The sequence below is a fragment of the Callithrix jacchus genome, chromosome 20 (genome assembly GCF_049354715.1).
Source record: "Callithrix jacchus isolate 240 chromosome 20, calJac240_pri, whole genome shotgun sequence".
Taxonomy (NCBI): domain Eukaryota; kingdom Metazoa; phylum Chordata; class Mammalia; order Primates; family Cebidae; genus Callithrix; species Callithrix jacchus.
Genome location: NC_133521.1, coordinates 15,390,178 through 15,417,337, shown reverse-complemented (window position 1 = coordinate 15,417,337; position 27,160 = coordinate 15,390,178). Strand labels below are relative to the sequence as shown.

Genomic DNA, 27,160 nt, shown 5'->3' with positions numbered 1-27,160 from the left:
AAGAGCTAGGTTGCTTTCATCAACCCTTTTGTGGTACAGGAGAAACTGAGGCCCAATGGGCACAGACTTGTTGGCCCACGTCCACTCGGTGGCAGAGCTAGCCCAGGGAGGAATGCGGTAAAAGTGAAGACTTGGTAGGCTGCTCCACGTGCCCAGCCAGGACCCGCGGTGCCCACTTCTGCTGGGAGCGCCTCGAACGTAGTTGGCGCTGAGGAAACCTGAACCACGAAAGCCGAACACCCCCACCCTCGGCCCCCCACGGGGGTGGGGCCTCCGTCGGGGTCCGGCCCGCTCTGCAGCAGAGCCCATACCGTCCCGGCACGCGCCCCTCGCCCCGAACTTAGGCTGGAGCCCCCACCCCAGCAGCTCCACTGGCCGGGGTCACAGCGGGGCCGCAGCCTGCGCCCGCCTCGGGGGCCCCGCCGCTTCCCTCGCTTCCCCTCCCCCCCGGGAGGGAGGAGGAGACTCTGCGGCCCTCCCTCGGCCCCTCCGGCGGCGGCCGCAGCTGCACGGTGCCCGCTCCGCCCCGCCCCGCCGCGGCGGCTCGGACGTCCGGAGCCCGCAGGTCCCGGCCCGAGGTGAGCGGGGGCGGCTGGGCAGGGGGCGGACGGCCACGGCGACCGGGTAACCAGCTCCAGGCCACGCGCCTTCCGCGGGAGGGAAGGGGTTAAGTTGTGGGGCGTGCTGGAGGAGCCGGCACAGTCGGGGCGCCCGCAGAAACCCCCGAACTCTGAGCAGAACTTTCCAGACCCCTCCCCGGCCTCCCTCCCCCCCACGCAATACCAGGCCTCGGGTGGGGAGGGGCCGCAGGGAGATGGGGGAGGGGAGGCGCCTTCGGAATGCCGCGGCCCGGGTCGGACGGGAGGGGGCGGCGGGCGGGAACGGAATTTGGAACTCTCCCGGGGGACCCAACGTGGTCACCATGGCGAAGGTGGGATGGACGGGCGGCGCTGGCCAATCAGAGCACAGCACCCCGCCCAGAGCTGCGGTGGCTACCAATAGGGGCCGTGTGGTGGGGTGGGCGGGACCGCGCCGCGCGGCCCGGGAACCCCACCTCTACCCTCCGCCCGCCGCTAGGGGGAGCGGGGGGCTCGCTGGGCCGGCGGCATTGGAGGGGGCGACTGAGGACTAAGGCGACGCAGGGCCAGGGCTTCAGTTTCTCTACCTTAAGTGGGGTGGTGTCCACCTTCCCACCCCTGCTCTCCCAGGGCTGTTGTGGGGGTTGGATTCGTTTGGGTTCACGAGGTCTGCCCACCTGTTAGAGCGTTCAGGAATCTTTTTAGTGCTTCTCCCCATCCTATAGGTAGGGAAACTGAGGCCCAGAGAGGGTAGGGACTCGTGGGAGTCATACAGCATATATCAGTGATGGAGCTGGGACCAGTGGGATACCTGCTGTACAAGAGTGAAGACTTAACGGTGTTGCTGAGAGGGCTGGGGCTGGGGTGGGGATCAGCCCCCATGAAGGTTCCCACCCCAACTATCCCAGCTATGTATCCTCTTGGCCTCCTGCAGACCCCATCTTGTAGGTGCTCCTGGGAGCATTGTGCCCCTCAGGCAGTCAAGACCTAGGAGGGGAGGCACCCCATCCCAGCACTCCAGCTTCCCGCCCGGCTTTGCTGCTGGTCCACGGTGTGGACACAGACACGTAGCTGTCCCTCTAGGCCTCAGTTGGCCCATCTGTAAAGAAAGAAGTTCAAATCAATGATCCAGGGCATCTCTGAGGCTCCTCAGTCTGAGATGGGAGTACCTGGGAACAGGCCAGGGGTACCTACCCCTGGGCTCACGTCCGTACTGGATGCCTAGCCTCCATCCTTTCCTTCCCCACCAGCCAGCTCCCCTCAGCGGTCCTGCAGCTGGAGCCTGGGCAGCAGGTCACAGGGACAGGTGCCCGCAGTCTGTGGGCTGACCAGCCTTGCGCCCTGCACTTATTCAATCAGTCTGTCCTCTGTGGTTTCCTGCTGGGCTCTGCTTTCTGTCCGCAGCCAGGCCTGTGGCCATGGGCCTGTCCCAGGGCCCCACCTGAAAGGCTCTGGGAGGACCTACAGGGTTACAGGGCAGGGGGAAGGGGTTAGGCCACTGGGCTCCCCATCCCTTCAACTGGCCCCGTCCAGGCCTCGGCATTGCTCATTCCTCTCACTGGATATGGAAAGACCAGTCCACACATACTGAGGACAAAACACAACGTTGTTCCCCTATGGGTCAATTAGGCTTCCCCAGGTAAAAGGTGGGACACCTGACCTGACCTCTGACTCAGACCTTGACTACAGACAGGCTCAGATATCTACCTGTCTCAGAGCCTGGCCACAGACTGACTCCTGATCCTTAGGATGACTCACCCTTCCCAAACTCTGTGTGGTCACAAGGGTACCCCTAAGAGTGGCCTCTGTCCACCTATTATTCATCATGCATCTGCTTTATGCTGGGTCCTGTGCTGATGCCCTCCTGGACTTCAAAGTGAGGCCTTTGCTGTAGAACAGGGAGATGCCTGGTGCTTTGGGAGGATACTCTGTGCAGAGAAGTTAGAGAAGGCTTCCCGGGGGGGGACACTGGAGGTGGGTTTTGAAGGATGTGTAGGAGTTTGCTGATGAAGAAAGAAGACATTCCAGACAAGTCCAAAAGCAAAAGGAACCACTGGTCACTTTCTGTGGGCAGGGCTGATGAGGGCCTATCCTGCAGCATGTGTCAGATCAAAACATTCTTGCTTCTGTCCTGGAGTGAGCTCACCAGTGAGCATAGCTGTGAGGCTGGGGTTCAGGAGCTTTGGTTCCCACTCAGCTCTGCTGTCCAGCTAAGGGGATGTGAGGTCATAACTCAGTCTTCTGCTCTCCAGCCCACCAGCTAGCATTAATCAGCAAGTATCTGTGGGGCCTGTCCTAGAAGCTCTGAGTGGCACGAATGTCCCATCTGGATGGGGGAAGCCTGTACAGCCAGAAGAGAGATGGCAGCTGGCCAGGCCTGGCTGTGGGAGGTTGTAGGGCTTGTGCTCCCTGGTGGTGGTGGGTTTGGGGAGATCAAGGTATTTCCTGGAGTTCATGGCAACCGAACTTGAAGATGGGTGAGGGTTTTGCAGTTGGTGGGGGGCGCATTTGGAATAGAAACCCAGAGACTTAAAACAGAAATAGACCCGTCTGGCTGTTGGGAGGCTGGACAGGGGAGGATGGGGTAGGAAAGGCTCACCGGGGCCTATGGTGGCTGGTCCACCCTGACTTGCCCCTTGGGGGAGTGGTGATGCCAGGGGAACAAGAGGCCACTCCCCGTGCACATACACACCCCAGGGAAAGAAGGCACAGAGCCCGGTGGAAGCGGTGGGCAGGGCAGCTGGGGCATCTCCACGGCTGCTGCGAGCCATGCTCTGCGCTGCTGCTGCCCCTCAGTGAGTGTGCACGTTACTGGGGCTGTGTGTGATTGTGTGCCTTACCAGGGCTGTGTGAGTCTCAATCCCCAAGGCTGTGTGTGAGTGTGCACGTGTGAGTGTGAGTCCCCGGGGCTTGTGTGTGTGAATGTGTGTCCATGACTGTGCTGGGTGGGTGGGGCGGGGTGGGGGAGGCGTTGCTAGTCAGGGTCTGGCTGCCCTTGGGTCTATGTGGGAGTGCAGGATTCCTGCTGTCCTGGGGGTTTGGGGGTGGGCTTCTCCAGAAAACTCCCCTGAGGACCCCAACCCCCACCCCTTCCCACACACACCAGCTCCGGGGGACCCTGGGCCTGACGTGCAAAGGCAAGGCGGAAGTGCTGTTGCAAAACTTCCCTGCTCCCTCTGTGCCCCTTCCTCCTCCCCAGCCCCTAGGAGGGACCTGGCCAGGCTGTTGGGAAAGAGAACGAGCTGAGTCTGGAGCCCCCATCTCTGCCTTTAGCATGCATGGGTGCCTGGAAGCCATTAGAGGCCTGAGAGGTGCCTGCCCTGGCCCTGCACAGCAGGCTTGGATTCCTGGAAGGAGCCGGCGGCCCTCTCTGGGCCAAGCCCTGAGCCAGCCAGGCCTGGCAACTCCAGAGGCAGAGAGGATGTGGCAGTGGCCCCCTCCCTGTCAGGCTCCTAGTTTAGGGGCTATGGGAAGGGTCCAGCAGACAGGGCCTAGGCCCCCATTCCCAGCACAGCTGCTGGCTGGCACCCGAGTTTCCTGCCTCCTCCTCCCCTCCCCCACAGGCTCTCACATTGTTTTTCTTTTCCAAGAGCTTTTCTAGGTGGAGCTAGGCCAGGAAAATGAGGAGTGTGAGTGTCTGTGTGTGTGTTTGCATGTGTGTACATGTGCATCTCTGCTTCTCTTAGGGGTGAGCCTGTATTCCCGCATGTCTTTGTACCTGTCTCTCAGTGTGCCGGCTTGTGTGTGCCTTCAGGCGCGTCTGTGTCTACAGGCAAACGTCTCTCCGTGCACCCTTGTAGCTGTGTGTACCTATCAGTCCATCTGAGCATGTGTGCGTCTGTCCCTGGGTCTTTGCATCTGTGCATGGGATTGCATGTCTGTGTGTGCACAGATGTTTATGAACGCACATGGCATCAAGGCAGCCAGCTCACTGCACAGGCTGTCACAGACGCACGGGCCGCTAGGGATCTCTGGGGTGTCGGTGGTGTCCATGGAACCAGAGCCTGGATCTGTATGGCTGTGTCTGGGTGCGTGACAGATGTTATCAGGGTTGGGATGTGCATGTTGTATTTATGGAACTGTGGGGAGTAAGAAAGCATCAGCAAATGCTCAGATATCCCAAACTATTCAAATGCGAATTCCCAGCCCCACACCTACCAAACACGACTCTCTCGGGTATAGGGCGAAGTGCCAGGTGAATCTGAAGGACACCCTGATAAGAAGCATTGATCTCTCTCACACATTCCCCCTTCTACACATGGGGAAACTGAGACCCAGAAAGGGCCAGTGGCTTACATGAGGTTGGTTTCAGAGCTGGGCCTAGACCTCATGCATGGTAAAGGCAGACAGACAATCAGCAAACAGCAGATAGCCCCAGAGAAATGCAGTGGGGTCGCTGAGCATCACAGAGGAACCATGACCAAAGGTCATGAATTTTAAAAGACACTGCTCCACAGGGTGGTGTAAAACTTGCAATGCCCACTTCTACAGTGGAAGGTAAAAGCAGACAAGGCAGTGGAGAGAACAGGGTTGGTGTTTGCTGAGAGAGGCCAGAACAGGAAGGAGGGGCCTAGGACATGGAGGGTACTGGCAAGGGAGAGATTTAGAGCACAGAAGTGAGCTGGAAACGAGAGAGCAGTAGGGGTGGGCAGTGTAGTGGTGGGATTGTGACTTTAGGCTCCTGCTGGGATTAGAAGCTATTTGGAGCTGAAGTCCTAGAGGGAGTAACTTTAGAATTGAGGCTAGGGAGGATTCAGGACTATTGGTGGTGACACAGCGGGTGGCCACCAGAGTGGTCAGGTTTGCACTTACAAAAACTCGCTCTGTCTGTTGCTGTTGAGAATAGATTTGAAGGAGGCGAAAGCACATGATGGGCAGGGAGGTGGGTGTGGCTACTGTTGCCCAGGTGAGTGAAGGTGGTGTGGACCCTGACAGGTTAGTGAGTGGACAGAGAAGGTGGAAGGAAGGTGGATGCAGAGCAGACAGACTGACAGGGTGTGGTGGTGGGCAGGGGAGGAGAGAAGGCAGATTTTAGGGTGCCCCCAAAGCTGGAAGGAGTGAGGAAGTGCCTTCTGGAGGAACAGGTCATGGGGAGAAAGGAGGCAGCAGCTCCATTTTGACAAAGACAGGCCTGCGTCATCTGTCAGGCATCCTGATGAAGGTATGGGAGGCTCTGAGGGCATCCTGGGCTGGAGAGAGACTCGGGGTTGAGGACATGGCGAGATGACTCAGGCAGGGCTAGCCTGAGAGGAGAAGGGGGCCCAGGGCCAGATGACAGCAGCACTCAAGGGATGAGCCCAGGGAGTCCACCTGGGAGGCTGATAAGAAGCAGCTGGAGAGGAGGGGCACCTGGAGAGGAAGGCATGGAAGCAAGTGAGGCAGGGAAGCAGGCACCATGGCAGGTCCAGAAGGCATACCATCATAGGGGACTGGAAGCCAGCCTAGCACAGATGGCTGGGTGACAGAGCACCAGGAAGGTGGATGGAGTGGAGACAGCAAGTGTGGACCACCTTGGAAGGAGTCAGGGGAGGGGAGAAGAAGGTGCCAGGAGACACTTCAGCAGGGGTAAGGCCTCTGAAGAGAATGTCACTGTCAGGGGCCGGGGGGAAGGGCAGGAGAAGGGCCTTCAGCTCAAGGAAGGAGAACCCCTCTGTCCTCTCAGGGACAGAGAGGAGGGGCTGGACAGCTTCCTTTTTCACTGCAAACCATGACATTAGATCATCTGCTGAGAGTGAGGGGGATCAGAGGTTGGCAGAGAGTGGAGAGGGGACATAGAGGGCTGCCAGGCAGCCTTGGGGACAGCCAGTGCCAAGAGTCCCACTGACAGTGCATTGATCACTCCAAAAGGGTGGGTCTTGGGGACCAGGGCTCTCCACCTAATGGGGAAGGAAAGGTGTGATGTCCCAAGGGGCTGTTGGTGGCAGTCACCAGAGGCTGCTATGGAGGGAGACTGGTTCAGGTTGGGGACAGAGAGGGACATGCCTCTCATTTACTTTTTATTTATTTATGTATTTATTTTTGAGACAGATTGTCACTCTTATTGCCCAGACTAGAGTGCAATGGTACAGTCTCGGCTCATGGCAATCTCCACCTCCGAGGTTCAAGCGATTCTCCAGCCTCGGCCTCCCGAGTAACTGGGATTACAGGCATGTACCACCATGCCCCACTAATTCTGTATTTTTAGTAGAGACAGGATTTCTCCATGTTCGTCAGGCTGGTCTTGAACTCCCAACCCCAGGTGATCCACCTGCCTCGACTTCCCAAAGTGCTGAGATTACACGTGTGAGCCACCTCGCCCCGACATCCTCTCGGAAATGGCCCATAAATGGCAGAACCCAGTGCTGGGCGATGGGGAGGTAAAGTGAGACAGAGAACAAGATATGTTTGCAGTGAGTCAGGGTGTCAGGGAGGGGTGGTGGTTCTGGCAGAGAAGGGGAGGGAACATCCTGCTGCACTCTCAGAAGCCCCTGCCCTCTGAGGACTGTTTATTTCCATCATCATCCCCCGGACATGCATTCATTCAGCAAATCCTTACCAGAGTTTGAATTTGACTCATAGATACCATAAGTGGAGATAATCGTTTTCCTCACCTCCACTCTTTGAGGAATAAATGAGATCATTCAACTAAAGCCATGGGCACAGTGCCTGGCCTGTGGCCTGCCCTCCACAAATGTCATTATCATGTGTTGGGACTAAAGCAGTGGACCCAGTCCCGGCCCACAGCAAACTCTCACAGCCTTGGATAAGGGCACAGAGGAGACACATAAATGACAAGGTAAGTTAGCGCAGTGATGGAGACACAGAAGGGGCTGATGGACCTGGACTGAGGTACTCCAGGAGGGCTTCCAGGAGGAGGTGATATCTCAGAGGAGGTTTAGGGATGATAAGAGTCAGCCCAGTGCAGGAAGAGGCAGGGAGACGACTCCCGGCAGCAGCCCAGTGTCCCCGCGTGAGTCCCGTGCCGAGTGGGATGGTAGTGTAGATACGACATCAGTGTGTGAGATGGGACTGGGAGGATAAAGAACAGATCAAGGTTTCAGAACAGCGCCGCTGGGTGAAGGGACTGGCGGGGAATCTGGAGGCCACTGAGGATGCCGCTGCGGGCCCTTGCTCCAGCAGTCCTGCCTCACTGGGACTCTCCTGGAACAGAACTCTTTTCTCTCACCTTTGGCCATTCTGTTCCCTCCACCGAGCCCTTCGCGCGGCTGATCTTCCGGACTGATGGTGGTCACCGTCCGATAATGGTTGTGTTCTCTCACAGGCCCGAGGAGACGTCCTCTGCCCGGAGAGAAGCGGGGCGCGGCGTCATCATGCACAGTGGTATCGCGTCCGTCGCGCGTCCCCGGAGCCGCCCGTGAGCCGGTCCGCGAGTTCAAGCCCAGGGTCCGCCCGGCCGCACCATGAGCCACGGGCCGAGCCCCCGGCTGGCCGAGTCTCCTCAGCTGTCCAAGGGCAGCCTCCTGACCATCCTGGGCAGCCCGTCGCCAGAGCGCATGGGGCCTGCCGACTCGCTGCCGCCCACGCCGCCCAGCGGCACGCCCTCGCCAGGGCCGCCGCCCGCGCTGCCCCTGCCCCCCGCGCCCCCGCTGCTGGCCGACGGCGACTGGGAGAGCCGCGAGGAGCTGCGGCTGCGGGAGCTGGAGGAGGCGCGGGCGCGGGCGGCGCAGATGGAGAAGACAATGCGCTGGTGGTCGGACTGCACGGCCAACTGGCGCGAGAAGTGGAGCAAGGTGCGCGCCGAGCGCAACCGCGCGCGCGAGGAGGTGCGCCAGCTGCGCCAGCGCCTGGACGCGCTAACCAAGGAGCTGGCAGGCGCGCGGCGCGAGCGCCAGGAGGCGCAGGGCGAGTGCGAGGCACGGGGCCGCGAGCTGGCGCGGCTGCGGGGCGCCCGGGGCACCGCCGACCACACGCGCGAAGGCCCTGAGCCGGAGGCGGAGCGCGAGCCTGTGCGCGACGTGGGATCGGAGAGGCCGCCGGGCAGCCAGGTGCGCGGCGGGGGCGGGGCGTTCGCGCTCCTGTCTCCCAAGTTGGGGGAGCTGATTGGCTGAGCTGAATTGGGGCTGCTGGGCTCAGACAGGAGCCAGTCAAGGCTTGGCTTCCTGGTGGTTTCACTTCTCCAGGTCGGGCTCTACCTCCGTGGGGCTTCAGACTTCCTTCCGGAGACCTCAGGGTGGAGAATCCCAAGTTCTGTGATCCCTCCACTCCCACAACTGAGAAGTCAACATAACCAAGGAATCATCCCTTTGAGCAGGAGAGGGATGCAGCAGCTTGCCTGGAAGTTAGCTGATTTGTAGCAGAGCTGAATCCATTCATTCAATCAGAGCTGAGCGGTGGGGGAATCGGGGCACTAGGATCACACAGGAAGTCCCTGACACAGGCTTCACAGAAGCTTTTCTGGAAGAGATCACATTCAAGCTGAGACTAGGATGATGAGTAGGAATTAGCCGTGAAAAGTGCCAGGAGGGCAGGACAAGGCGGTTCGTACCTGGAGTACCAGCTACTTAGGAGGCTGTAGCTGCGGCAGGAGGGATCTCTTGAGCCCACGAGGTCAAGGTTGCAGTGAACTATGATTACACTGCTGCACTCCAGCCTGGGCAACAAACTCTATCTCTAGAAAATAAAAATTAAGACAAAAAGTGCCCAAAGGCATTCCAGGTGATGGAAACTGCCTGTGCAGTCTAGAGGCTGAGAGGACCTGGAGACTTTGGCAAATGGGAGTAATAGCAACTGCCGTCATTCAATGGGCACCCTGCAGCACTAAGCTGAACATGTGCATTATATAGGTAACTCCCCAGCAACTCTCTAAGGTAGTCGCTCCATGGGGAAGACCCTGAGGCACAGAGAGATGCAGAAGCGAGGTCTGGGCAGGGCACGGTGGCTCTTGCCTGTAATCCCAGCACTTTGGGAGGCTGAGGTGGGTGGATCACCTGGGGTAGAGTTCAAGACCAGCCTGACCAACATGGTGAAACCCTGTCTCTACTAAAAATACAAAAATAGCTGGGCATGGTGGCAGGTGCCTATAATCCCAGCTATTTGGGAGGCTGAGGCAGGAGAATTGCTTGAACCCAAGAGGTGGAGGTTACAGTGAGCCAAGATCACAGCAGTGCACTCCAGCCTGGGCAACAAGAGTGAAACTTCATCTTTAAAAAAAACAGGGAAGCAAGGTCTGCCATCCAGTGATGACTTGGTGGGGTTTGAACCTGGGTGATCTGGCTCCAAAGTCCAGGGTAATAATCAGGATGGCTGCTGCATTAACAGTGGATGCAGAGGGCACCCTCTCCGGAGCCAGCAGGCTTGTTAACAGAAAGCCACCTAGGGGCAGGGTCCAGCCTCAGCTCCCCAGGTCAGTCCCCAGAGAGGCCAACTCCTCCAGATAAGACACCCCCTCCTCTCTCCCACCTAGCCTCCTCCACCCCATAAGCTAAAGCAGGCACTGCTGCCTCCTGTGGCTGAAGTCCCCTCTTCCCTGGGGTGACCTGGTGTTTGGAGGTGGTTTTCACAGCGCACAGCACTGCACCTGTCCTATCCTTGTTCCAGTTGTCAGTCACAGGCCAGAAGGCCACGGGCAGTGGCAGGAGCCCTAGGCTTGCAGTCTGAGTTTGTCCTCCAGCCCAGCCTCTTCGTGCTGTGGCCCAGAACAAGTCCCTTCTCTTCCTTTTCCCCATTTGTAAAATGGGGCTTTGGACTAGGTACCACCCCCCCATCTGGATAATCAGATACCAAAGAATAGCTCTCACTCCTTAGGGAGTCCCCAGGGCCACCGCTCCAGTCCAGTTAGGGAAACCGATGGCCAGGCCAGGAAGAGGCTGGCCCAGACTCATCTGGGAAAGGCTGTGGGAGAAGCTGGAACAGGGGCTGTGGTCCTTGTGGGTTTGTGTCAGAGACAGGACTTGGGGATGGGCAGGGGCAGAGGAGAATGGGAGGATGGCAGGGAGGAAGGGAGCTCAGCCCTGGGTTCTAATATCTTTCTGCATCCTCTCTGGGAGCCTGCTCTCCTCACAGGCACTGCTTGCCCATGCCATCTGTCTCCCTGTGCCTTACTGTTTGCCCCAGAAAAACAAGATCTTAGATGGAATTCCAACTGGAATTCTTTTGGAAGGAATCTAGGCTTAAGCCATTATAGGAATTCCTGCTTCAACATTTGTTCCCATCAGTGCCCCACCATAGGTTTGCATACTTCCAGTGACAGGGAGCTCACCACCTCTCCTGAGGAGTCTTTTCAGATACAGGGAACCATGGTGGCTGACACTCTGCAGCTCTAGGAGTGAAGGGGGAGGCCCAGAGCGCTGTGTCTTCCTTCTCCAGAGGTGGAGAGGCAGGCAGCAGAAGAGGAAACTGAGGCCCAGAGGCACTGTGTTACCCAGTAACTGAGTAACCCAGGTTACCCAGCAGACTGAGCTCAGACCCAGGGCCTGGCTTGGCGGCCGCTGGTCCAGCCTCCACCTTGGTCCCCACAGGAACTGGAGCTGGTGGAGAGCCTGCTGAAGAGCAGGCCGGAGGAGCCTGAGGACTGCTGGGAGGTGCGTAGCGTGGGGGCCGGGGGCCCACGAGGCAGCTCCAGCCGCCAGGAGCGTAGCCGGCTGCCCTGGGAGGACACAGCTGCCACGGAGGAGGAGGCCTCCAAGTTGACCGCCCTGCGGCTACGGCTGGATGAGTCCCAGAAGGTGCTGCTCAAGGAGCGAGAGTGAGTCTTGGGAGGCGGGCAGGGACTGGGGCTGGGGCAGGGCCAGGCCCAGTTCAGCACCTTCAGGATTACAGAACGTTAGACTTGCGAAGACAACAGGTAGTGTTTAGACCTGTGTCTTGGAACTATAGAGCAGTAATGTCTACCCGAGAACTCAATGCAAGTTTTCTTTATTCATTCAAATAATACATTACTGGGCACCTGCTCTGGGCCAGGCACTGTACTCAGCCCTGAGGATACCGCCATAAATCACACAGAAGCTCCTGCCTTCATGGAGCTTACTTTCTAGTCGGGGAAGAGGGCTGTGGGCAGGGTAAAAGCAGGGAATGGAGACAGGAAAGTTGGAAGGTTGCAGCTGGGACCTTAGTTGTGGAAGCGTGGTTTGAGATGTCAGGGAGGCAGCTAGGGATGTGAATGAGTCTGGAGTTTATGAGACAGGCCTGGGCTGGAGGTAAAAATGCAAGAGTCACCAGCTAAGAGATTATATTGAAAGCCCTGAGCTGGGTCAGGCGCAGTGGCTCATGTCTGTAATCCCAGCATTTTGGGAGGGTGAGGTGGGCGGATCACTTGAGTTCAGGAGTTCGAGACCAGGCTGACCAACATGGTGAAACCCTGTGTCTACTAAAAATACAAAAATTAGCCAGGCGTGGTGGTGGGTATCTGTAATCCCAGCTACTCAGGAGTCTGAGGCAGGAGAATCGCTTGAACCCAGGAGGCAGAGGTTGCAGTGAGCCAGAATTGCTCCACTGCACTCCAGCCTGGGAGACAGAGCAAGACTTCATCTCACCAAAAAAAAAAAAAAAAAAAAAAAAATTCCATGATCCTGGGCAAGGGCAGAGGAGTGAGTGTGGATAGGGAAGAGGTCAGAGAATCCAGCCCCAAAGTGCCAAGTTTAGAGGTCAGTTAGAGGAAGAGGAAACAGAGGTGACAAGAGAAGGGAGCCAGGGCTGGGGAAGGGGAACCACAAGAAACCGTTTCACGGAGATCAGAGCAATAAGTAAGAAGGGGCTGAGCCCTGACCATTGGACTTAGAATATGGAGGTCACCGGTGACGTTGATCAAGGCAGTTTAGAGGGCACGAGCCTGATGATAATGAATATTATGTAGTTTTTCTGTCCAGAAATTAAATACATCAATAGCATAACCTATCTACACAGCCCTTTTTTAAAAAGTCAATATAATGTCCAGGTGCAGTGAGTCTTGCCTGTGATCACAGCACTTTGGGAGGCTGAGGCAAGAGGATTTTTTTTTTTTGAGACAGAGCCTTACTCTGTCACCCAGGCTGCGTGCAGTAGCAGTCTCAGCTCACTGTAACCTCCACTTCCCAGATTCAAGCAATTTTCCTGCCTCAGTCTCCAAAGTAGTTGGAACTATAAGCGCATGCCACCAGACCCAGCTGATTTTTATATTTTTAGTAGAGATGGAATTGCACCATGTTCGCCAGGCTAGTCTCGAACTCCTGACCTCAGGTAATCCACCCACCTCGGCCTCCCAGAGTACTGGGATTACAGGTGTGAGCCACTGTGCCCAGCCTACCAAAAAAAAAAAAAATGTGTTTGTTTTAATTAGCTCGGAATGGTGCTGTGCCACTGTAGTCCCAGCTACTCAGAAGGCTAAGGCAGGAGGATCTCCTGAGCCCAGGAGGTCAAGACTAAGGGAGCTATGGTGAGGACCTACCCTCCAGCCTAGGTGACAGAGGGAGACACTGTCTCAAAAAAAAAAAAAAAAAAAAAAAATCAGTATAATGCCTCTATGAAGATGTAGGCAGAGGTCAAGGGATGCTTCTAGGGACATTGTTCCATCTTTGGCCAAGGAATGACCACAGATGGCCAGCAAACTGCCAGAAGCTGGGGGAGAGGCATGGAGCGGATTCTTGTTCGCAGCCCTCGGAGAACCAACTGTGCCATCAACTTGATCTTGGACTTCTAGCCTCTAGAAATGTGAGAGAATAAATTTCAACTGTTTAAGCCAAACAAGCAAAAAAATCAACCTAGTGCACCAACTAAATAAAAAGTAGAAATGGAAGTAACTTTTTTTTGGAGACAGAGTCTTGCTCTGTTGCCCAGGCTGGAGTACAGTGGCACGATCTTGGCTCACCACAATCTCCATCTCCCTGGTTGAAGCAGTTTTCATGCCTTCGCCTCCCAAGTAGCTGGGACTACAGGCACACACCACCACACCCAGCTAATTCTTTGTATTTTAGTAGATACAGGGTTTCACCATGTTGCCCAGGCTGCTCTCGAACTCCTGAGCTCAGGCAATCCACCTGCCTTGGCCTCCCAAAGTGCTAGGATTATGGGCATAAGTCACTGCACCTGGCCTGAAAGTGACTTAAAATACACATGTTGTGATATGGAAGTGTTTGGGAATGAAATTCCTCTAGAAGAAATGGTGAAGGGGTCAGAGTGGGTGTCTTTAAATGGGATGGTAGTGACGACAGTTACAACAGCAAACACATGGCACATGCTCCAAGTCAGGTGCCGTGCTGAGGGCTTACGAGTATCTGCACATTGAAGTCACCTTGCAGGACAGTTACAAAGGCGGCTCATGTCGGTGTGCAGAGTTAGCAACTCAAAAACCAGGTGGTGTCTGTGGTGATGAGGTTTCTCGAGGGATCAACAGCGCTTGGTAAAGTTCTGAACCAAGGAAAGTGCAGCTGGACACAGTGGCTCATGCCTCTAATCCCAGCACTTTGGGAGCTCGAGGTGGCAGGATCACTTGAGCCCATGAGTTCAAGGTTGCAGTGAGCTGTGAACGGGCAGGAACCAGGTGGTCTCTGACAGATGGGCCTGGGGCGCAGCAGGAGGGAGGTAGTTGCCCAGAGATGCCCAGAGATGCCCAGTGCTCTGGAGCCCTGAGCACCTCCCCACAATACGAGCTGAGCACTTTCCCTTGGGCAGGGAGTGCAGTTCCAGGGAGTGAGCTGTGATCTGCACTCCGGCTTGAGCGACAGAGTCAGATCCTGTTTCCAGAAACAAAGAAAAGTGCGATCTTCCTCCACTTTATACAGTGGTTCCATTCCTGGAAAATTCAGTGCGTGTTAGTATAAAAATGACTTTCTGTTTCTATGTAAATCCGAATGAAGCGCTAGGCTGAGATCATCTCCACCCCCAGCAATGTCCAGTGAGTTGTGCATGCTTTCAGTAGGATGCAGGATGCCCAGGGCATTGCAGGGAGTCAGGTACCCTGGCCCCCATCCACTAAATGGCCCCTAATCATTGTGATAGCCAAAAATGTCCCCATGGATTTCCAACGTACCTCCTAGAAGGTGGTGTTGTTCCCTCTGGGAACCCCATGTTGGAGCCGTGGAGTGTTTCACCCTCAAAGGGAGAGGCCAGTGTGGTGTGGGGTCATGAAGCACAGCGTGCTGGAAGGTGGTGCGGAGCGCAGCCATTGGCGAGCACCTACTCTGTGCCAGGCCCAGGCATTGTGCTCCTTACCTACAGGGCCTCATTCCAGTTCAAGGCAAGGTGGGGATTACAGGAGGTCGTGGGGACCCCACACAGCGATGATGGCAAGAGAGGACCTTCTCTCTGAGTCACTGGAGAGTGTTTTCCACTGCTTCTATCTGCAGAACCATGTGTTCAAACCAAGCCTTGCAGGGAACACAGTCTGCAAAACAGACAGGATCAGGGTGGTCTTGGACAGGTGAGCCTGGGGATGCTCAGTGCTCTGGAGCCCTGGCCACCTCTAGGGAGTACAGTTCCAGGAGAACTGCCAAGCCAGGGTGCTTACAGCCGTGTAGGTGCTGGGGCCTGAATACCAAGGCAGAGATTTTGGACGTGGGCACACAGCAGGGCCACCCTTGGTGAGGACTCCAAGCAGAGGGCCTCTGTGGGCTCACCCCATGTCTGTCCCTTCCCCAGGGATAAACTGGCATTGAGCAGGAACATTGAAAAGCTGGAGGGTGAGCTCAGCCAGTGGAAGATCAAGTATGAGGAACTGAGCAAGACCAAGCAGGAGATGCTCAAGCAGGTGAGTCTGGAAAACCAGAGGGGCTTCCTGGAGGCAGCAGGATCGCGCTGTTGAATTTCAGTAGTGGGGACGGAAGAAAGAATTCATTCATTTATTCATCCAACAATTGTTTTTGTTTCTGTTTTTGGTTTTGTTTTGTTTTGTTTTGTTTCTTGAGACAGAGTCTCACTGTTGCCCAGGCTGGAATACAGTGGCGTGAATTTGGCCCACTGCAATTTCCACCTCCCAGGTTCAAGCAATTCTCGTGCCTCAGCCTCCCAAGTAGCTGAGATTACAGGTGCCCACCATCACGCCTGGTTAATTTTTGTATTTTTAGTAGAGACAGCGTTTCACCATGTTGGCCAGGCTGGTCTTGAACTCGTGACCTCAAATGATCCTTCTGCCTCCGCCTTCAAAGTGTTGGGATTACAGGTGTGAGCCACTGTGCCTGGCCTCATTTATTTGACAGTTGTTCTGAGTGCTGGGCAGGCAAGGTCCCTGCCTAGAGGAGCTCACTTTGTGGGGGCCATGGGCAGGGGAGACGGATGGTCACCAGGCACGTTCATGAGTTATGACGGAGTCAAAACAGAATGAGAGAGATGGAATGGTGGGTCAGGGAAGGCCTCTCTAAGAAGGTAGCATTTGAGGCAAGATCTAAAGAGGCTAGAGGAAGCCATCCTTGAGAAGATATGGGGAGGTGTTCCTGGCAGAAGGCACAGCGGTGCAAAGGTCCTGGCAGGAACAAGCCCAGCGTGAGTGGGAAACAGGGAGGGCCAGGGGGCTGGAGAGCAGGAAGTGAGAGGCGAGGCTGGGAGAGGGTGCCTTATAGACCAGAATGAAGAGGAGGAGTCTGGATGTGGCGTTCATTGGGTTCCTAGTCTGTACCAGGTGTCACTGAAGCCTCCTGGCAGTCCAGGAAGCTGAGTCCTCATGTCCCCATCTTACAGATGGGGAAACTGAGGCTCCAGAGAAGGGAATCTACCACTGCAGTGTGGGGGCTGAGAGCATGCTGAGCTGCCACTACTGCCTCCTGTGCAGGCCTTAGTGGCCGCCAGAGGGCGCAGCCACCCCGGGAACGCCATGCTGGATCTGTGGGTTTCTAGCAGCTGGATCACAGAACTTTAGAGCCTGAAACTCCGTCCTGGAGGAGACCGAAACTGATCTTACGTGAGACAATCTTAGGAAATCTCCTAAAATACAGATTCCAAGACCCCACCTCCACCCTCCTGAATCAGCACCTTTTGGGGTTGGGTCCGGGACCCTGTCTTTTTAGTCTTTTCAAATTGCGAAGTATAAACATTTGAAGAAAAGCAAATGAAACACAAATGTACAATTTAGTAGAAAGTCACAAAGGTCCTCTCTTGTATCTTGCATCGCTCCCGCAACATTATGTGCTGAAAACTCATCCAAGTGTTGCAGGGAGCAGCAGTTTGTTGGGTTTGCTGTATACCGTGAGGAACTGTATTGTCTTAAATGCATCCCAAGCAATTCCGATGCACCTGTGTGCAGAATGGGTCAGTCACTGTACATTGAGGGCTGCCCTGTGCCCAGGCCATACAACGACACAAAGGTGGACAGACACACAAGCTCCCCATCCTCCCAGCTAGCTTTCCAGTGGGGAGTGGGATGAGGAGGACCCTCCTCGAGGCCAGGTGGACAGGAGAGGCATCCCTAAGGAGGGGGCATTTAGGTCAAGGCCTGAGAATAAGAAAAATCAGTATCTCAGAAAGAATGTTCCATGCATGTGCAAAGGCCCTGTGGTGGGCAGGATCTTGGTGCGGCTAAAGAATAGAAGGGGGTCTGTGGTACCTGGAATACAGTGAACTAAGGGGAGAGAGGCGGGTAGGTGTCCATTTGTGCAGGGCTTTGTGAGACCGTAGTGAGGAGTTGGACTTTACCCTAAGGCACCTGGGAGCCATCAGAGAGGCTTTGTGGAAGCAGGGTGGTATGATTGCATTCATCTGTGTTAAAAGCTCCCTCCGGGCTACTGTCGTGGAAAATGGGTTGACAGAGAAGGGCCAGAGTAGACACTGGGAGGCTAGACAGTAATGAGGAGGAGAGACACTGGGAGGAGCGGAGCTGGTCAGAATACCTGGTGCCTGCCCCATTTGGCCACTGCCTCAGGCTCCGCGCTGAGCAGCCCTGCACTGGTGCCCACCCCCGGCGCTGATTCCAGGCTGTATCCTGGTGGTTCTCGTGACCAGGTGGGGCCTTATCCTTGCAGCTCAGCATCTTGAAGGAGGCACACCAGGATGAGCTGGGCCGCATGTCCGAGGACCTGGAGGATGAACTCGGTGCACGCTCCAGCATGGACCGGAAGATGGCCGAGCTGAGGGGCGAGGTGAGGCTCTGGATGGGACCCAGGAGGACCTGGGTTCTGGGGCCCTGAGGCCCTGCCTCCATCAGCAGGTCACTGGAAAAAGGGCAGGGGCCAGGCCTGTACTCTGAGGGGGGCCAGCCACATCCAAGGGTGTCCTGATCTGTAGGAGGCAGGCCCCTCTCCCACACAGAAACCAGAAGCGCCCTCACATCCTGCACAACCATGAAATGAGCCCAGCTTAATTATAGCCAACGCAGCTGGATCTGCTTACCGGAGCCAAAAATGGCTCCAGGAGGTGGCGGGGGCGTCCAGCTCAGGCCCTGCATGCCCCCTCCCCTGGGAGTCCTCACTCTGCCCTGCCCTGCTACAGATGGAGCGGCTTCAGGCCGAGAACGCAGCGGAGTGGGGCCGCCGGGAGCGGCTGGAGACAGAGAAGCTGGGCCTCGAGCGAGAGAACAAGAAGCTGCGCGCACAGGTCGGGGACCTGGAGGAGGCGCTGGCCCGGCGGCGGCGGCAAACAGCCAGTGCACTGGACTGTGACCTGAGGGCCAGCCAGGCCGCGCTCTTCGAGAAGAACAAGGTGGGGCAAGGAGCAGAGTGGCCACTGCTGGAGCTGCCACCCCCCATCCAGCCAGAGTGCAGCCTCCCTACTACTTGCCAGGACTGGTGATAATTATGTATTGAGCACCTGGTGTGCTAGGCCAGTTGGTAATTAGAGTAGCCGCATTAATTGAGCACTTACTGTGTGCCAGGCTCCACTCTAGGTGCTGGGGACACAGCACTGAACAGACAGGTGTGGCCACCCCTCTTCCCTCGTGGAGCTGAAGGCTTACTGGGGGATGTACACGTGGCTCTGTCACACGGCTTCATGCCAATCATACAGCTTCGTGGTCACCAGCAAGAAGGGGGAATACCAGGAGACCTGACTTAGGCCCACGGTCCTGGATATGCCTCCCAGATGCAGTGACATTTTAAATTGAGTTCTCGGCCGGGTACAGTGGCTCACGCCTGTAATCCCAACACTTTGGAAGGCCGAGGTGGGTGGATAACCTGAGGTCAGGAGTTCAAGACCAGCCTGACCAACATGGTGAAACCCCATCTCTACTAAAAATACAAAAATTAGCCAGGTGTGGTGGCACTCACCTGTAATCCCAGCTACTTGGGAGGCTAAGGCAAGAGAATCGCTTGAAACCAGGAGGCAGAGGTTGCAATGAGCTGTGATCGCACCACTGCACCGCAGCCTGGGCAACAGAGTTAAACTCCCTCTCAAAAAAAAAAAAATAATAATAAATACACTAAATTCTCCAGGAAAAGCAGCCATTAACTGGTAGTGCCTGGACTTAAGGGAGGGGATGGAGAGAACTTAGGAATAGCATGAATAAGTGTCCATTGTGAGAGAGACACAGCTTTGGAGGAACGAGAAGGCCAGGGTGGCTGGCCCCAGGACAGTGAGCCGGGGGACATGGTGGGTGAGGCAGGAGTGATGGGCCCCCTTGAGAGAGTGTAAAGCAGGAGGAGAGTGTGAGCAGGCTGTGTGGGCAGAGGATGGGAAGGCAGGCTAGGGGGAAGCTGTTGCCATTCCCTGGGCAGCAAGAAAGGGAGGAGACCTGGACCAGGTTGCCATCAGTAGAGATGGAACTAAAAGGATGGACTCAAGAGACCTTGAGGCGATGTCTATTCCCATTTTACAAATCTGGAAACTGAGGCTCAGAGAACTCACAGAGCTCCGGGGTGGGCACCTCTTTTGCTGGCTGCCCCTCCTCTTCCCAACCACTCTGGCCTCTGAGGCACCCATCCACTCCCCAGCCTAGCTCATTCCCAACCCAGGGCTTTCCATACCGTGTATACGCCACTGGAGACTCCAGACCTCGTCCTTTCCCAGAAATCCCAACTCTGCTCCAACAGCCCCAGGGCACATCCAGTAGCATCTGAAAATTACACATCCAAACTAGAGCCACAGGTTCCACACACCCAGCTTCCTCACCTTTCTAGAAGGCACCTCCAGCCTCTGGCTGCTCAGCCAAACCTCTAATGCTGATATCCAGACAGCAGATGGAGAGATTCTGGGAGGAAGACACACCCAGCATCCCTAGAACTGCCTGACCTCATGAGACTCCCCGGCATGGTGCCCAAGCTGATACTGATCCCCACTCCCTCCCACCCCTTCCCTGTGCCCTGCAGGAGCTGGCAGACCTGAAGCATGTTCATGGCAAGCTGAAGAAGCAGTTCCAGGAGAAGGTGGCAGAGCTGGCACATGCCAACCGGCGTGTGGAGCAGCATGAGGCTGAGGTGAAGAAGCTGCGGCTGCGGGTAGAGGAGCTCAAGAAGGAGCTGGCCCAGGCTGAGGACGAGGTGAGGACCATGGAGGGGCAGGGGCAGTGGCAATCACCAACCTCGGCCGGAGAGGAGTGGGGGCTGCAGGGCCCACTTGGCTCTCAGGAGGCACCCAGGGTAGAATGGGTAGGTGGGCAATGGCTGGATGGCAGGGTAGACATGTGAGTGGGAGGATGGGAAGAAAAATGAACAAGACAAGTTGGATGTGTGCATGGATGAACAGATGCATGAAGGAATGAGTGGATGGATGAATGGGAGAGAGGGGCAGGGCGGGCAGATGGATGGATGGGTGGATCCAATGGATATATGAACAGATGATGGCTGGATGGGTAGACAGTGGACAGATGGATGAACAGCTGACTGGGTCAGTGGGTGAAAGAATGAATGGAGAGGGAGAAAGAAGGCCAGGTTGATGGGAAGATGGGTGTGTCCAGGAGAGTGGGAAGGCATGGCTAGGCATGCTGGATGGGCAGCTGATTAGATGAATGGATGGGGAGTGGTGCGTGACTCTCTCCATGGGCAGATGAATATCTCCCTGGCTAAGTGGTCAGATGACAGACTGAGGGGGATGGAAGGATAGGAGGTGGATGGCTGTAGTGCAGGGCCTGGGAGGATGTGTAGATGTGTAAGAGGGGGCAAAAGGGTTGGAGGGGACCAGAAGGGACGCTTTTCTGAAGGAGGTGAGCCTAAGCCTAGGCTTCAAGGAGCAAACGCCCTCGGAGGAGCACGTTCCCAGGGAACAGCAGTAGGAATGGTTGGCCCTGGGTGGGTGGCCGGCCTTGCCCAGTAATAGGTGACCCCATGCTCTCGGCCCTGCTCACCCCGCAGCTGGATGAGGCCCACAACCAGGCACGTAAGCTGCAGCGGTCGCTGGACGAACAGACGGAGCAGAGCGAGAACCTGCAAGTGCAGCTCGAGCACCTGCAGTCCAGGTAGGCTCTGGGGCAGGGAACAGAAACTGGACAGAGATGTCCAGCCAGAGAATACTCCAGTCAGGGGTGGAGCCCGAACCAGGTCTGGAGCGGGAGACAGAGAAGGAAGAGATCCAGGTGTCTGGGGCCGGAATCCTGTCCCCTCCGGACAGGAAGGGCCAGGGCCAGGAAACCAGGGCAGGGGGTGCAGGAAGTCTGGCCAGCTGCAGGCCCTGGAATTGTCTCCTCTAGTGGAAGGGCTGATGGGCGGAGTGAGGGCAGGAAGGGTGGGCCCGGAGAGGTCAGGACCAAGGGGCGGGGTAGTGGGCGGGGTCAGCAGACCTTGGGAGTCACCGACTAGAAGAATAAGCAGCTAATCATCCCTCAGGGTTACTGGGCCCAGGTGACACCAGGACAGCAAGGATCTGAGAGATTGGTGGGCAGGGAAGGAGGGGCCCCAGGCCTGGATCCCCTCAGCTGCCAGCAGGCCCCACCCGGCAGTCTGCCTCTCTCTCCCGACCCCCTCTGTGTGAATCACAGAGCCAGGCAGTATCAGAGAACTACGGTCTGATTCCCTCCCACTTCACAGCTGGGAGGCCCAAGGAGCCTCATAGCCACCACATGGACCTGTGCTTCCCGGCCCTGAGAAGGCACTTACTTGATTCTCTTCTTCCGTGGAATTGAGGCTGCCCGGCTCTGCAGCCAGACTGCCTAAATGATGCAAAGCCTGGCTTAGCATTAGCAGCTGTGTAGCACTGGGACACACTGAAACTCTCTGTATCAGTTTCTTCATCTGTAAAATGGGGATGGTGATAGTGCTTACCTCTTGACTGTTGTGAGGATTAAATGAGCTGATCCATTCTTGTGAAAGTACCTGGAGCGAGGCATGGCAGCTCATGCCCGTAATCCCAGCAGTTTGGGAGGGCAGGGCAGGAGGATTGTTTGAAACCAAGAGTTTGAGACCAGCCTGGGCAACAGAACAAGACCCCATGTCTACAAAAAGTGCAAAACTTAGTCAGGCATGGTGGTGTGTGGCTGTGGTTCCAGCTACTTGCGAGGCCGAGGCAGGAGGATCACTTGAGCTCAGGAGCTTTGTAGCTGTGGTGAGCTTCGATCACACCACTGCACTCCAGCTGGGAGACACAGTGAGACCCTGTCTCTAAGAAAGAAGAAAACACCGGGGACATAATAAATGCTGAGTAATTGTCAGCAGCTGCTGCTATTAAACTATTCCTACCACTGAGAGGGAGGGGCTTACATTTGGGTTGCATATTGTGCTTCGGCATCACGCTGCTCCTGTGAGAGAAAGGAACGGACAGATGTTTTTCCCTGGCGGGCTGGCAGATGAGGAAACTAAGGCCCAAGACGGGAAGTCTTTCCATGGCTACCCAGTTGGTGGGTGGCCAGGCAGAATCAGCCCTGGCCATCAGCCCTCCAAACCCTTATTTATTGAGCATTTGCTATTTGCTGCTGTTTGCTAAGATCTTGTAGCTTAGAGTATGGGCTGCAGAGACCTAACAGCTATTGCGCCATGGTCAGCTGAGCCTCAATTTCCCCCTCTGCCTGGGATGATGCCCATAAAGTGTTCTGCAGGGGCCCAGGTGTGAGTCAAAGGCAGGCCGGGTGCCTGGCTGACTCTGCCCACTCTGACCCCGAAGCATACACCCTTCAAAAGGCCACTTAGCCTCGGGGCTTTCCCGCAGTCTGGGTCACATTGTTCAGGAGGCATAGACTCCAGAGGTGGGCAGGCAGGCTCTGCCTCTGCGGGCCTCTCAAGTGCTTCCATTGGGGAGGGTGGGGCCACCCAGCACCGCTGTGTCGTTTTATTTTCCAACTTTTTGTGCTTTAATGTTCCGGGGACAGCTCACTAAATCACTGTGCAGTAATGGAGGCCCCGCCTGCACCCCTCCCTGCCGTGTTAATAATTCATACCTTCCAGTAAGATGCGGCCGGGGCAGCCACTTTGCTGCGGGGTGGCGGGGAGGGATGCACATTTCCTCCACCGGCTCTTCTTAGAGTCAAAGTTTGCCTCGTAAATTTTGACTTTAGGAATTTTAATGTGAGGAAGAACTAGGGCTGAGCCCTTTCTCACTGACACTGGGAATGTAGAGGCCTCAGCCCACCCCCGACTGCCGCCACCACCCAGCTCTGCTGCCTGTGCCCTGAGAGCCAGGCTTGGGTTCAAATCCCACAGCGTGACCTTGAGCCAGCTCCTTTACCTCTAAGCGCCCAGCTGCTCTGGTACCACCCACTTCAATTCAGAACTCTGCCCCCCTCCCCACCATCTGTGTGACTTTGAGCAAATTACTTCACCTTTCTGTGCCTCAGTTTCCTTGCTTGTAAAATGAGGGTGATAATGACACCTCCATCATATAAGATTACAGGAGATGAGACAGCAGGGAAAGTGCCAGGGAAGGCTTAGCTGCCCCAGCACCAGCTGCAGCCACCTTATCAGGGACTGCAGGCCAGGCTGCTGCTCTAACCCCCGTCACCTCCACCCCGCAGGCTCCGCAGGCAGCAGCAGAATGCTCCCCTCTTCGGGAAGATCCGCAGTGCTCGCTTTGGCACTGAGGAGGCTGGGGATGGAGCCAGCGACCTGGATGAGGATGAGGACCTGCAAATCCAGGTGGCCTAGAGTTTCCTGTGGTTGGGCAATATGGGCTGCCCCCCACCTGCCCAGGGTCCAGGCTAACCAGACACTCAAAGTGATGCAGCGCCTCGGATTGCTCTGGGACCAGTCCCCACCACAGCCGACTTTCTTCTCTCCCAGGGATGTTGTCGATGGTCCCACCTACTAATGACCTGTGGAAAGGAAGCCTCTGTTCACATATATATGTATATGCCTAGGAGTCTTTGGACCCATTTGGTTTCATAAATACAGGACAGCTCCAAGGCCCCACCCACCCAGGACTTCATACAGAACTGGGCATGTTGGGGTAGCTTGTAGGAGCCCCAGCCTGGGCTGCCTCTCTAAGCCTTGCTGTTCATAATACAGTGCAGTGAACACAGTTCTTTGTAATAAATGAAGATCAAGTTTGTGGGGCATCTGAAAGTGTGGCAGATGTGGGCGGGGGCGGGCACCACGGCATTAGCCAGCACCTGACACTGCACCTGAGGTCAGGAATGTCAAGTAACTTAATAAATGAATGAATGCGAACAAGAATGAATGAATGAGGCCAAGCACGGTGGCTCACACCTGTAATCCCAGCACTTTGGGAGGCCAAGGAAGGTAGATCGCTTGAGCCTAGGAGTTCGAGACCAGCCTGGGCAACATAGTCAAACCCCATCTTTACTAAAAACACAAAAATTAGCCAAGTATGGTGATGGGCATCTGTAATCTCAGCTACTCAGGAGGCTGAGGCAAGAGAATAGCCTGAAGCCAGTAGGTGAAGGTTGCAGTGAGCTAAGATCGCACACTACACTCCAGTCTGGGCGACAAAGCAAGACTCAGTCTCAAGACTTGGTCTCAAAAAAAAACACTTACAAAGAATGAATGAATGGACATCTGAGCTGCTAAGCAGTCTGGCATCCACTCCTGTGGCGAAGATGGAGAAGATACAGTGCATGTCTGCTCTAGAGGATACTTCCGTTCTGGCACCCGATGGATTCATGTCTCTGCCCCTTATTAGCTGTGCAACCTCTGGGAAGTTACTTACCTTCTCTAAGCCTGTTTCTTCATCTATAAAATGTCTCAGAGCCGTCACAAGAATTAGATAGGGTAACCCAGAGCTGAGTAAAGGTTAGTTGTATTAAATACCTAACAGTTTTCCCTGGAGAGGAGGGATTTGCCAGATGGGTGCAGGGGATGGAGTTCAGGTGATTGATGGAAGTTTGTCTAGAGGTAGGTGTGGACACAATAAAGAACAAACCCTTTTCTTTTTTCCCCAACCCTGCCCTAGGTAGTGAAATTATAGGCAGTTTTATTTTTAATATTTAATTTCTATACTTTCTATAACCAGCAGATTTATGTTAAATCTGATGGAAACTGATTAGAAACAGCAGGCTGGGTGCAGTGGCTCAGGCCTATAATCCCAGCACTTTGGGAAGCTGAGGCGGGTGGCTCACCTGAGGTCAGGAGTTCAAGACCAGCCTGACCAACATGGTGAAACCCTGTTTCTACTAAAATACAAAAATTAGCCAGACATGATGGTGCATGCCTGTAATCCCAGCTACTCAGAAGGCTGAAGCAGAAGATCACTTGAGCCCCCAGAGGTAGAGGTTGCACTGAGCTGAGATCACACCACTGCACTCCAGCCTGGGTGACAGAGCAGGATTGTTTAAAAAATTTAAAAAAGAAAATGGAAAAAGGAAACATGGCAGCATACACTTTTGATCTTTCACAGTCAAGGTGGCTTTCAGGGCACCTGCTCTTCTGATGGGACACTTAAGGTGAATTCTCAGTACCCGGGCCTGCTTTCTGCAGAAGGAAGCATTGCCAGAATTGTTTCAGCATGCATAAGGTGGTGAGCTCCCTGTGTTTCGGGGTGTGCGAGGAGAGGCTAGGGCTCCAGCCTGGCACCAAAGAGGAATTCAATTCAGTTGATAAAGGAACTGCCTGCTGGGGATAGGAGAGCTACACTAAATGATTTTCTCTCTTGGCATGGCCTAGTTAAGAGGGAGCTCTGAAGCCACAGTGCTCAGAGCTGTCCCAGGGTCACCAGGGACACCTGGTGCTGGGTCTTGGGGTCACCAGGAGCCCTGGGGACTGAGAAGAGGGGAGAGGCAGACCCAGGAACCCAGCTGGGTGCTGATAAACATGGGCACTGAAAAATTTTCTGTGCCAAGACTAAATTAATGATGTTAGCGATGTGGGTTTGCTGCCATGGCAAAGAGGTCCCTGGGCTCCGAGGGGGGATGGAGGGGCTGAGACAACCATGGGGACTACCCCTTTGTGGCTTGTCCACAAAAGCCAGCTCCAGTGGAAAACAGGGCTTTGGGAAGAAGGTCATTTCCTGCCAGGGACCTGTCTGCTTTCTCTCCCAAATAGGAAGTTGGCCCCAGAAAAGGCTGAAAGTGCTGCCCTTTGACCCTGAAGAGCTAGGCGGCAGGAGCCAGGCCCTCACTGACACCAGTTTCAAGAGCCACCTCCAGCAGTACTGGCCGGACCTGCCATTCCCAGACACAGAGCAGACCCCGTCTGGCGCGGCCAGGCTCCCCCAGACTCCCTGGCACCTCCTGTGAGATAGCACTGAGCTGGGGCCTCGTTACAGCCCCTATCTCTCAGGCAGACTGCTCCAAAGAATGTCAGCAACGAGAGGGTCTGGTGTCCCACCTCCGGAGGGAAGGGATGGTCGCAGATAGGGCTGAGGATGGTCCTGGCCTGGAACGCGAGCTGCTTCTGCTCACAGCCCTTCTGTGACTCCCCAGCTTACCTGTAGACAAAGTCATCTAGTGGTCATGGCAGCCACTGCCAACAGAAGCATTAGCTTGGCCGCACGTGATACTTTAAAAACATATTTAGCCTGTCACAGGGAGGGGAACATCACACACTGGGGTATGTTGGGGGATGGAGGACTAGGGGAGGGACAGCAGGGGGTGGGTGAGTAAGTTGGGGAGGGATAACACTGGGAGAAATGCCTGATGTAGGTGACATGGGTCAGGGAGATGGAGCTAGCAAACCACCATGGCATGTGTGTACCAATGCAACAATTCTGCAAGATCTGCACCATGTACCCCACAACTGAAAGTACAATTAAAAAAAAAACATTTAGCCTATAATCCCAGCACTTTGGGAGGCCAAGGCGGGCAGATCATGAGGTTAGGAGTTCAAGACCAGCCTGACCAACGTGGTGAAACCCCGTCTCTACTAAAGATACAAAAATTAGCTGGGCATGGTGGTGCATGCCTGTAATCTCAGCTACTCGGGAGGCTGAGGCAGGAGAATTGCTTGAACCGGGACCTGAGAGGTGGAGGTTGCAGTGAGCCAAGATCACACCACTGTACTCCAGCCTGGGCTACAGAGCGAGACTCCATCTCAAAAAAAAAAAAAAAAAAAATTTAATGCGTTGCTAACATTAGTAATGGGAGGTTTTCCCACAGAAGCGTGGGTTTCCCTCTCTTGAGAAGTCAGCATCTCTGACCAGGCTGGACTCATTTCCACATGGCTACAGCTGCAGGGCTGAGAGGAGGCTGCTCCCTGGGCACTGCAGTCCTCACCACTCCCTGCAGCCTCCCCTGGCACCACTCTCAGTCACTTAAATTGCTGCCCCACTCCTGGAGGCATTTGAAGATTTTTCCTCAGTCTTAGTCCAGTTTCTCTTTGAACACGTAAGGAAATAGTGAGAGAGAGGGGAGGCACTGAGCCCGCCATTGTGAGATGTACTCAGGACAAGTGCCTGAGTGACATGTCACTCGCGGGCTCCGATCCCCTACAGGCTCC

The 27,160-nt window shown here is 55.5% G+C and overlaps 2 protein-coding genes across 5 annotated transcripts in view; one reads left to right on the top strand and one right to left on the bottom strand.

Moving 5' to 3' along the window:
* The window catches only part of ADGRG5 (adhesion G protein-coupled receptor G5), a 47,022-nt gene extending 39,172 nt beyond the window's left edge, over nucleotides 1-7,850 (bottom strand). For both annotated transcript variants that reach the window (XR_004737308.3, XM_035281875.3), the window contains exon 1: nucleotides 7,744-7,850. Coding sequence is in view for 1 of the 2 variants with exons in the window: in XM_035281875.3 (XP_035137766.2) it covers nucleotides 7,744-7,753 (10 nt within the window). In the remaining variant the exon portion in view is untranslated. The remainder of the gene's footprint in view (nucleotides 1-7,743) is intronic.
* Nucleotides 519-26,499, top strand: CCDC102A (coiled-coil domain containing 102A). Of its 3 annotated transcripts, none has more exons than XM_054248447.2 (9): nucleotides 519-578; nucleotides 7,840-8,563; nucleotides 11,036-11,262; nucleotides 15,129-15,237; nucleotides 17,441-17,557; nucleotides 17,907-18,116; nucleotides 19,718-19,888; nucleotides 20,699-20,802; nucleotides 25,769-26,499. In XM_054248447.2, the coding sequence occupies exons 2-9, from the start codon at nucleotides 7,979-7,981 to the stop codon at nucleotides 25,806-25,808; spliced, it is 1,563 nt and encodes a 520-aa protein (XP_054104422.1). In that variant the 5' UTR covers nucleotides 519-578; nucleotides 7,840-7,978; the 3' UTR covers nucleotides 25,809-26,499. The 3 variants fall into 3 exon arrangements, with proteins under 3 accessions (XP_054104422.1, XP_002761056.1, XP_054104423.1); XM_002761010.7 differs by lacking the exon at nucleotides 25,769-26,499 and adding an exon at nucleotides 23,287-23,938; XM_054248448.2 differs by lacking the exon at nucleotides 25,769-26,499 and adding an exon at nucleotides 21,371-21,651.
* Nucleotides 26,500-27,160: the final 661 nt, after the last annotated feature.

Excerpts from the sequence above, each read along its gene's own strand:
- CCDC102A (XM_002761010.7), top strand. The coding sequence starts at position 7,979 with ATGAGCCACGGGCCGAGCCCCCGGCTGGCCGAGTCTCCTCAGCTGTCC. Across the intron at positions 17,558-17,906 it reads TGGCCGAGCTGAGGGGCGAG|ATGGAGCGGCTTCAGGCCGA; the intron begins GTGAGGCTCTGG and ends GCCCTGCTACAG. Across the intron at positions 18,117-19,717 it reads CGCTCTTCGAGAAGAACAAG|GAGCTGGCAGACCTGAAGCA; the intron begins GTGGGGCAAGGA and ends TGTGCCCTGCAG.